Here is a 10,509-nt window from a genome sequence, read left to right on the forward strand (position 1 = left end):
CGAACAGACATAATTTATTTAAAACCAACAAATAATAAAACTATTTCTTTACACAGAAAGAAACCCCCCCTCCGTAAGATTATCCCACTATTCAAATGAGCTGTTAAAATCGGACATAGCCAAAATCGCACCGGAAATCTTTTGCTTTTAAACTACTTTATTTCACATCTTTAATACACATATTTTTGTCTATCTATATTTTAAACTTAAAAAATACTTTACTCTGTGCACAACATCCTATGGGGGCCATTCAGACCCAGCCGCAATAGCGGTCCGTTTTCTGGTGGTGGCAAAATGCACATGCGCAGCGGCCGCACGGACACATTGCAGCAGCATCCTTGAGGGGCGAACGTGGGTGGGCCGGGACCATGTGATGTCATATCTGCATTTTTCTGATAAACCCTCTATAAGCTTCCAGAGTGCACCTCATATCTCATCTTTTCCAAGTTAATTCAAATAATGAGATTGGTAGCACCACTACTTTCAGGATTATTACACAGAACACACATAAAGGCTGACACAGCAAATAACAATAACACATATAAGGGATTACTTAGAAATATCTAATTATCAACTGATTCTGTGCGGGACCCATACAGCTCTTTACTGCCTTCAGCAGTCCCAGGTACTGCACTGCGGTCATCCGCCCTGCCTCCCCCCACTACTGCCGCCCACCCTGTCTCCCCCCCACTACTGCCACCCGCCCCGTCTCCCTCCACTACTGCCACCTGCCCCGTCTCCCTCCATTAGTCACCCGCCCTGTCTCCCCCTACTGCTGCCACCCTCCCTGTCTTCTTTCACTACTGCCACCCACCCTGTCCCCCCTACCACCGCCCTGTCCTCCCCACTGCTGCCAACTAACCTGTCTCCCCGCACTACTGCCACCACCCTGTCTCCTTCCACCCAGTCTCTCCCCCACTATTGCCACTGCCACCCACCTGTCTCCCCGACATCTAAGCACTGCTTGGGGATTTATGGTAATACTAACAATCCTTCATCAACAGATGGAAGTAACCAGGGCAGTAAGGAGGCAGAAGCTGCTTCTGGTACATGTACCCTGGTCATGTAGGGCTGGGAGAGTCAGTAAGATTCTGTAATAGGGGCATACAGTAAATCAGTAAGGATAGCAGATGCTGCTAATTAGCAGAATTTGCAATCCTTTTTCTAGCGTGCTAGGGGCCACTCATCGCAGGGCAAGGCCACCCCAGTATGCTGACCGGCGCCTCCCCCTTGATGAAGCAGAAATTGCGATCGCTTCACAATTTCTGCTTTATCTTAGAAATTAGTGAAGCATCCTGGCGGCACAGCATAGCCCCATCGCATTCTCCTCGATCGCGACAGCTGCGTGTGATGCCATGCAGCCACCGTGATCACGCCCCCGTTTGTCCACCTCCCGTCCGCACTTGCAAATCTCCATCTTCTTCCTGTAAATGGAGCATTGCCCCCCACCCCGTGACCACCTCTGCCTGATTAACAAGGAGCAATCGCATTTTCTGCTGCCCTCCGCAGAGAATGCAGGCGCATGTGCAGGACGGGCGCTGCGCATGCGCCCGCAACTTTTTCTCAATAATTCCGTGTGGATTGCACACTGCAATCCAACCTGAATTAGGCCCAGAGTCACCATCTTGCAGTCAGCTGGTGAAGGGAGCAGAAAATAGATGTTATGTGGCAGGAACGGGCTGATTAGGTAACATCCTGGCTGCTGCATTCTGTACAAGCTGTAAGCGGTGCAATTCTTTTGCTGGGAGACCCAGGTAGAGGACATTACAGTATTCTAGGAGTGATGATACAAGTGCATGTATGACTGTAGGTAGATCTTCTGAGGGAAATAAGTGCTGGAGTCTGGCTAAGTTCCTCAGATGAGGATCTGATTGTGACTGATACCTGATATCTGTCATTCCACCATCTAGGACACCAAGATTCCACACAGGATCAGCATTTTGTAACTATGAACCCCCAAGCGTAAGTCTGGTTGGTTTGCAAAGCTGAGCTGTAGCCCTGCCCTTTGTTGGTGAGCTTCTATCATAAGGACCTGTTTCACCAGGACTGAGTCACAGGCAACTGGCATCACCCACACCTGGAGCTCAGCTAGACTACCATTTAGGATTGGTACTGGGTTCTCAGTACTTGGAGCAAAAGGCAGGTCATCTGCATAGCTGTGGTAGATATGGACATGACGTCTGATTATTATACCCAGTGGTAGCATGTATATTGCAAAAAGCATAAGAGATAGGATAAGAACCTTGAAGAACATTACATGGCAATAAGTAGTATACTCCAGAAGACTAAAATGGTTCCTCACCTGAGTGATGTCTATTGTGTGCAACAAGAGCTGATTTATTTCTCAGAACATGGAAATGGCCTCTCACCGGTGTGACTTCGCTGATGTGTAACAAGTTGTGATTTCTGTGTAAAACATTTCCCACACTCAGAGCAAGAAAATGGCTTCTCACCTGTGTGACTTCGCAGATGTGTGACAAGTTGTGATTTCCGGATAAAACATTTCCCGCACTCAGAGCAAGAAAATGGCTTCTCACCTGTGTGACTTCTGTTATGTCTAACAAGATCTGATTTGTGTGCAAAACATTTCCCACACTCAGAACATGGAAATAGCTTCTCACCTGTGTGACTTCGCTGATGTGTAACAAGTTGTGATTTCCAGGTAAAACATTTCTCACACTCAGAGCAAGGAAATGGATTCTCACCTGTGTGACTTAGCTGATGTACAACAAGATGTGATTTCTGTGCAAAACATTTCCCACACTCAGAACATGGAAATGGCCTCTCACCTGTGTGACTTCGCTGATGTGTAATAAGATCTGCTTTCCGTGCAAAATATTTCCCACACTCAGAGCAAGAAAATGGCTTCTCACCTGTGTGACTTCTGTTATGTCTAACAAGATCTGATTTCTGTGCAAAGCATTTCCCACACTCAGAACATGGAAATGACTTCTCACCTGTGTGACTTCGCTGATGTATAACAAGTTGTGATTTCCAGGTAAAACATTTTCCGCACTCAGAGCAAGAAAATAGATTCTCACCTGTGTGACTTCGCTGATGTGTAACAAGTTGTGATTTCCGTGTAAAACATTTCCCGCACTCAGAGCAAGAAAATGGCTTCTCACCTGTGTGACTTCTGTTATGTCTAACAAGATCTGATTTCTGTGCAAAGCATTTCCCACACTCAGAACATGGAAATGACTTCACACCTGTGTGACTTCGCTGATGTATAACAAGTTGTGATTTCCAGGTAAAACATTTTCCGCACTCAGAGCAAGAAAATAGATTCTCACCTGTGTGACTTCGCTGATGTGTAACAAGTTGTGATTTCCGTGTAAAACATTTCCCGCACTCAGAGCAAGAAAATGGCTTCTCACCTGTGTGACTTCTGTTATGTCTAACAAGATCTGATTTCTGTGCAAAGCATTTCCCACACTCAGAACATGGAAATGACTTCACACCTGTGTGACTTCGCTGATGTATAACAAGTTGTGATTTCCAGGTAAAACATTTTCCGCACTCAGAGCAAGAAAATAGATTCTCACCTGTGTGACTTCGCTGATGTGCAACAAGTTGTGATTTCCGTGTAAAACATTTCCCGCACTCAGAGCAAGAAAATGGCTTCTCACCTGTGTGACTTCTGTTATGTCTAACAAGATCTGATTTGTGTGCAAAACATTTCCCACACTCAGAACATGGAAACGGTCTCTCACCTGTGTGACTTCGCTGATGTGTAACAAGTTGTGATTTCCGGATAAAACATTTCCTGCACTCAGAGCAAAAAAATGGCTTCTCACCTGTGTGACTTCTCTTATGTGCATCAAGAGTTGTTTTGTATGTAAAACATTTCCCACACTCAGAACAGGAATATGGTTTCTCACCTGTATGTATTCTATTATGTATTACAAGTGTTTTGTATGTAAAACTTTTCCCACACTCAGAGCAAGACAATGGATTCTCACCTGTGTGACTTCTCTGATGTGTAACAAGATCTGATTTCTGTGTAAAACATTTCCCACACTCAGAACACGGAAATGGCCTCTCACCTGCCTTAGCTGGTTGATGGGTAATAAGGTTTGTGTTCTGTGTAAAACATTTAGCATCTATAGAACAGGGAAACACTGTATCTACTGTCAGAGCTGTATCACATGCACCAATATCAGAGTGATCAGGAGAACATTTCCCAGGATCAGAGGGATCAGCTGATAGAGCTGGATGTATAATTGGGGTAATGGGGTTAGCTCCTGGAGAATCCTGTCTACTGTCATTATCTTTTATTTCACAATCCGGGGATAACATTAGATGTCCTTCTGAGATATTCCTGCTTGTGTGTCCATCTGCTGAAAATAAAACACATTATGGAAATGTGACATTTTCTGTAACAATATTAATCTTAATACAAAAGAAGCAGAAAAACAGTTGACTCCTGTTGGGGAGCACTCAATTTCAGACATAAAGTAATCTAGTATAGATATCTGTTAAGATCATAAATTTTATTGATTAAGTTTAATAATAGAGAGTTCTAATTATACCAATAAGTGCGAATTTATAAAAAATAAGAATTTACTTACCGATAATTCTATTTCTCGGAGTCCGTAGTGGATGCTGGGGTTCCTGAAAGGACCATGGGGAATAGCGGCTCCGCAGGAGACAGGGCACAAAAAAGTAAAGCTTTACTAGGTCAGGTGGTGTGCACTGGCTCCTCCCCCTATGACCCTCCTCCAGACTCCAGTTAGGTACTGTGCCCGGACGAGCATACACAATAAGGGAGGCATTTTGAATCCCGGGTAAGACTCATACCAGCCACACCAATCACACCGTACAACTTGTGATCTAAACCCAGTTAACAGTATGACAACAGAAAGGGCCTCTTAAAGATGGCTCCTTAACAATAACCCGAATTAGTTAACAATAACTATGTACAAGTATTGCAGATAATCCGCACTTGGGATGGGCGCCCAGCATCCACTACGGACTCCGAGAAATAGAATTATCGGTAAGTAAATTCTTATTTTCTCTATCGTCCTAAGTGGATGCTGGGGTTCCTGAAAGGACCATGGGGATTATACCAAAGCTCCCAAACGGGCGGGAGAGTGCGGATGACTCTGCAGCACCGAATGAGAGAACTCCAGGTCCTCCTTTGCCAGGGTATCAAATTTGTAAAATTTTACAAACGTGTTCTCCCCCGACCACGTAGCTGCTCGGCAGAGTTGTAATGCCGAGACCCCTCGGGCAGCCGCCCAAGATGAGCCCACCTTCCTTGTGGAGTGGGCTTTTACAGTTTTAGGCTGTGGCAGGCCTGCCACAGAATGTGCAAGTTGAATTGTGTTACAAATCCAACGAGCAATCGACTGCTTAGAAGCAGGTGCGCCCAACTTGTTGGGTGCATACAATATAAACAGCGAGTCAGATTTTCTGACTCCAGCCGTCCTTGCAATGTATATTTTTAAGGCTCTGACAACGTCCAACAACTTGGAGTCCTCCAAGTCGCTAGTGGCCGCAGGCACCACAATAGGTTGGTTCAGATGAAATGCTGATACCACTTTAGGGAGAAAATGCGGACGAGTCCGCAGTTCTGCCCTATCCGAATGGAAGATTAGATAAGGACTTTTATAAGATAAAGCCGCCAATTCAGATACTCTCCTGGCAGAGGCCAGGGCTAGTAACATAGTCACTTTCAATGTGAGATATTTCAAATCCACCTTTTTCAATGGTTCAAACCAATGGGATTTGAGGAAATCTAAAACTACATTTAGATCCCACGGTGCCACCGGAGGCACCACAGGAGGCTGTATATGCAGTACTCCCTTGACAAAAGTCTGGACCTCAGGGACAGAGGCCAATTCTTTTTGGAAGAATATTGACAGGGCCGAAATTTGAACCTTAATGGATCCCAATTTGAGACCCATAGATAATCCTGATTGCAGGAAATGTAGGAAACGACCCAGTTGGAATTCCTCCGTCGGAACCCTCCGATCCTCGCACCACGCTACATATTTTCGCCAAATGCGGTGATAATGTTTCACGGTGACTTCCTTCCGTGCCTTAATCAAGGTAGGAATGACTTCTTCTGGAATGCCTTTCCCTTTTAGGATCTGGCGTTCAACCGCCATGCCGTCAAACGCAGCCGCGGTAAGTCTTGAAAAAGACAGGGACCCTGCTGTAGCAGGTCCCTTCTCAGAGGTAGAGGCCACGGTTCGTCCGTGAGCATCTCTTGAAGTTCCGGATACCAAGTCCTTCTCGGCCAATCCGGAACCACTAGTATTGTTCTTACTCTTCTTTGCCGTATGATCTTCAATACCTTTGGTATGAGCGGCAGAGGAGGAAACACATACACTGACTGGTACACCCAAGGAGTTACCAGTGCGTCCACAGCTATTGCCTGTGGATCTCTTGACCTGGCGCAATATTTGTCCAGTTTCTTGTTGAGGCGAGACGCCATCATGTCTACAATTGGTCTTTCCCAACGGTCTATTAACATGTTGAAGACTTCTGGATGTAGACCCCACTCTCCCGGATGAAGATCGTGTCTGCTGAGGAAGTCTGCTTCCCAGTTGTCCACGCCCGGGATGAACACTGCTGACAGTGCTATCACGTGATTCTCCGCCCAGCGAAGAATCTTGGCAGCTTCTGCCATTGCACTCCTGCTTCTTGTGCCGCCCTGCCTGTTTACATGGGCGACCGCCGTGATGTTGTCCGACTGAATCAACACCGGCTTTCCTTGCAGGAGAAGTTCCGCCTGGCTTAGAGCATTGTAGATTGCTCTTAGTTCCAGAATGTTTATGTGAAGAGACTTTTCCAGACTCGTCCATACTCCCTGGAAGTTTCTTCCTTGTGTGACTGCTCCCCAGCCTCTCAGGCTGGCGTCCGTGGTCACCAGGATCCAATCCTGAATGCCGAATCTGCGGCCTTCTAATAGGTGAGCCTTCTGCAACCACCACAGAAGTGACACCCTTGTCTTTGGTGACATGGTTATTCGCAGGTGCATCTGCAGATGCGACCCTGACCATTTGTCCAACAGATCCCTTTGGAATATTCTTGCATGGAATCTGCCGAATGGAATTGCTTCGTAAGAAGCCACCATTTTTCCCAGGACTCTTGTGCATTGATGTACTGACACTTTTCCTGGTTTTAGGAGGTTCCTGACCAGATCGGATAACTCCTTGGCTTTTTCCTCTGGAAGGAAAACCTTTTTCTGAACCGTGTCCAGAATCATTCCTAGGAACAGCAGACGAGTTGTCGGGATTAAATGGGATTTTGGAATATTCAGAATCCACCCGTGTTGTCTTAGCACCTCTTGAGATAGTGCTAAAGCTGTCTCCAGCTGTTCTCTGGACCTTGCCCTTATTAGGAGATCGTCCAAGTATGGGATAACTAATACGCCTTTTCTTCGAAGAAGAATCATCATCTCGGCCATTACCTTGGTAAAGACCCGAGGCGCCGTGGACAATCCGAACGGCAGCGTCTGAAACTGATAGTGACAGTTTTGAACAATGAACCTGAGGTACCCCTGGTGTGCGGGGTAAATCGGAACGTGTAGATACGCATCCTTGATGTCCAAGGATACCATAAAGTCCCCTTCTTCCAGGTTCGCTATCACTGCTCTGAGTGACTCCATCTTGAACTTGAACTTTTTTATGTAGAGGTTCAAGGACTTCAGATTTAGAATAGGCCTTACCGAGCCATCCGGCTTCGGTACCACAAATAGAGTGGAATAATACCCCTTTCCTTGTTGTAATAGGGGTACTTTGACTATCACCTGCTGAGCGTACAGCTTGTGAATGGCTTCCAACACCCTCTCCCTTTCGGAAGAGACGGTTGGTAAGGCAGACTTCAGGAAACGATGAGGAGGATCCGTCTCTAATTCCAACCTGTACCCCTGAGATATTATCTGCAGGATCCAGGGGTCTACCTGCGAGTGAGCCCACTGCGCGCTGTAATTTTTGAGACGGCCCCCCACTGTCCCCGAGTCCGCTTGAGAGGCCCCAGCGTCATGCTGAGGTTTTTGCAGGAGCCGGGGAGGGCTTCTGTTCCTGGGAAGGAGCTGCCTGTTGGTGTCTCTTCCCTCTTCCTCTGCCTCGTGGCAGGTACGACAAGCCCTTTGCTCTCTTATTTTTGTAGGAGCGAAAAGGCTGCGGTTGAAAGGTCGGTGCCTTTCTCTGTTGGGGAGTGACTTGAGGTAAAAAAGTGGATTTCCCGGCAGTAGCCGTGGCCACCAAGTCTGATAGACCAACTCCAAATAACTCCTCCCCTTTATACGGCAAAACCTCCATGTGACGTTTTGAATCCGCATCGCCTGTCCACTGTCGTGTCCATAAGGCTCTTCTGGCTGAAATGGACATAGCACTCACCCGAGATGCCAGTGTGCAAATATCCCTCTGTGCATCACGCATATAGATAAATGCATCCTTTATTTGTTCTAACGACAGTAAAACATTGTCCCTATCTAGGGTATCAATATTTTCAATCAGGGATTCTGACCAAACTACTCCAGCACTGCACATCCAGGCAGTTGCTATAGCTGGTCGTAGTATAACACCTGCATGTGTGTATATATTCTTTTGAATAACTTCCATCTTTCTATCTGATGGATCCTTAAGTGCGGCCTTCTCAGGAGAGGGTAACGCCACTTGTTTGGATAAGCGTGTGAGCGCCTTGTCCACCTTAGGGGGTGTTTCCCAGCGCGCCCTAACCTCTGGCGGGAAAGGGTATAATGCCAATAACTTTTTTGAAATTATCAACTTTTTATCAGGAGCAACCCACGCTTCATCACACACGTCATTTAATTCTTCTGATTCAGGAAAAACTGTTTGTAGTTTTTTCACACCATACATAATACCCTGTTTTACGGTATCTGTAGTATCAGCTAAATGTAACGTCTCCTTCATTGCCAAAATCATATAACGTGTGGCCCTACTGGAAAATACGTTTGAATTTCTACCGTCGTCACTGGAATCAGTGCCCGTGTCTGGGTCTGTGTCGACCGACTGAGGCAAAGGGCGTTTTACAGCCCCTGACGGTGTTTGAGGCGCCTGGACAGGCATTAATTGATTGTCCGGCCGCCTCATGTCCTCAACTGACTGTTTAAGGGAAGATAAACCATCACGTAATTCCACAAATAAAGGCATCCATTCTGGTGTCGACCCCCTGGGGGGTGACATCTGCATATTTGGCAATTGCTCCGCCTCCACACCAATATCGTCCTCATACATGTCGACACCACGTACCGACACACACCGCAAACTCACAGGGAATGCTCTAATGAAGACAGGACCCACTAGCCCTTTTGGGGAGACAGAGGGAGAGTCTGCCAGCACACACCACAAAGCGCTATATATACAAGGGATATCCTTATATTAAGTGCTCCCTTATAGCTGCTTTAATATATATATATATAGCCATTAATGTGCCCCCCCTCTCTGTTTTACCCTGTTTCTGTAGTGCAGTGCAGGGGAGAGACCTGGGAGCCGTTCTGACCAGCGGAGCTGTGACAGAAAATGGCGCCGTGTGCTGAGGAGATAGGCCCCGCCCCTTTTTCGGCGGGTTCTTCTCCCGCTATTTTTCCAGTCAGGCAGGGGTTAAATATCTCCATATAGCCCCTATGGGCTATATGTGAGGTATTTTTAGCCTTGTATAAGGTTTATATTTGCCTCTCAGAGCGCCCCCCCCCAGCGCTCTGCACCCTCAGTGACTGCCCAGTGAAGTGTGCTGAGAGGAAAATGGCGCACAGCTGCAGTGCTGTGCGCTACCTTATGAAGACTGAGGAGTCTTCAGCCGCCGGTTTCCGGACCTCTTCACGCTTCAGCATCTGCAAGGGGGTCGGCGGCGCGGCTCCGGGACCGGACTCCACGGCTGGGCCTGTGTTCGATCCCTCTGGAGCTAATGGTGTCCAGTAGCCAAGCAGCAAATCCACTCTGCATGCAGGTGAGTTTACTACTTTCCCCCTAAGTCCCACGTTGCAGTGATCCTGTTGCCAGCAGGACTCACTGTAAAGAAAAAAACCTAAACTAAACTTTCTCTAAGCAGCTCTTTAGGAGAGCCACCTAGATTGCACCCTTCTCGTTCGGGCACAAAATCTAACTGGAGTCTGGAGGAGGGTCATAGGGGGAGGAGCCAGTGCACACCACCTGACCTAGTAAAGCTTTACTTTTTTGTGCCCTGTCTCCTGCGGAGCCGCTATTCCCCATGGTCCTTTCAGGAACCCCAGCATCCACTTAGGACGATAGAGAAAGTATATTAAACATTATATATAGCCTTGGCTATGATATCTGGGTAACCGGGTTCCTTCCTGGTGTTATAATAAATAATTATGAGGTATGATAAATAAAGTAGTATCTCCGTGTTACAGAAAAAAATTATTTATGACCATCATTTAATCTGCATAATCGACTTAAAAAAAAAAAAGTTATTGCAGAGGATTGAATCATAGGTCATATATCCAATTTTCGGTACACTAAATTTGTTCACTGCTTGCAATTTAGTATGCGAGTGGATCCAGTGAGTAGCGAT

At 46.6% G+C, this 10,509-nt stretch overlaps 1 protein-coding gene across 1 annotated transcript; it reads right to left on the reverse strand.

Annotated features, from left to right (window-relative positions):
- Positions 1–857: 857 nt before the first annotated feature.
- On the reverse strand, positions 858–4,338 carry LOC135056992 (gastrula zinc finger protein XlCGF57.1-like). Its single transcript, XM_063962822.1, has one exon. The coding sequence runs from the start codon at positions 4,297–4,299 to the stop codon at positions 2,338–2,340; it is 1,962 nt and encodes a 653-aa protein (XP_063818892.1). The 5' UTR covers positions 4,300–4,338; the 3' UTR covers positions 858–2,337.
- Between the last annotated feature and the right edge of the window lie 6,171 nt (positions 4,339–10,509).

The sequence above is a fragment of the Pseudophryne corroboree genome, chromosome 3 (assembly GCF_028390025.1).
Source record: "Pseudophryne corroboree isolate aPseCor3 chromosome 3, aPseCor3.hap2, whole genome shotgun sequence".
Lineage (NCBI taxonomy): Eukaryota > Metazoa > Chordata > Amphibia > Anura > Myobatrachidae > Pseudophryne > Pseudophryne corroboree.

Coding starts and splice junctions, on each gene's coding strand:
- LOC135056992 (XM_063962822.1), bottom strand. CDS start 4,299: ATGTTATCCCCGGATTGTGAAATAAAAGATAATGACAGTAGACAGGAT.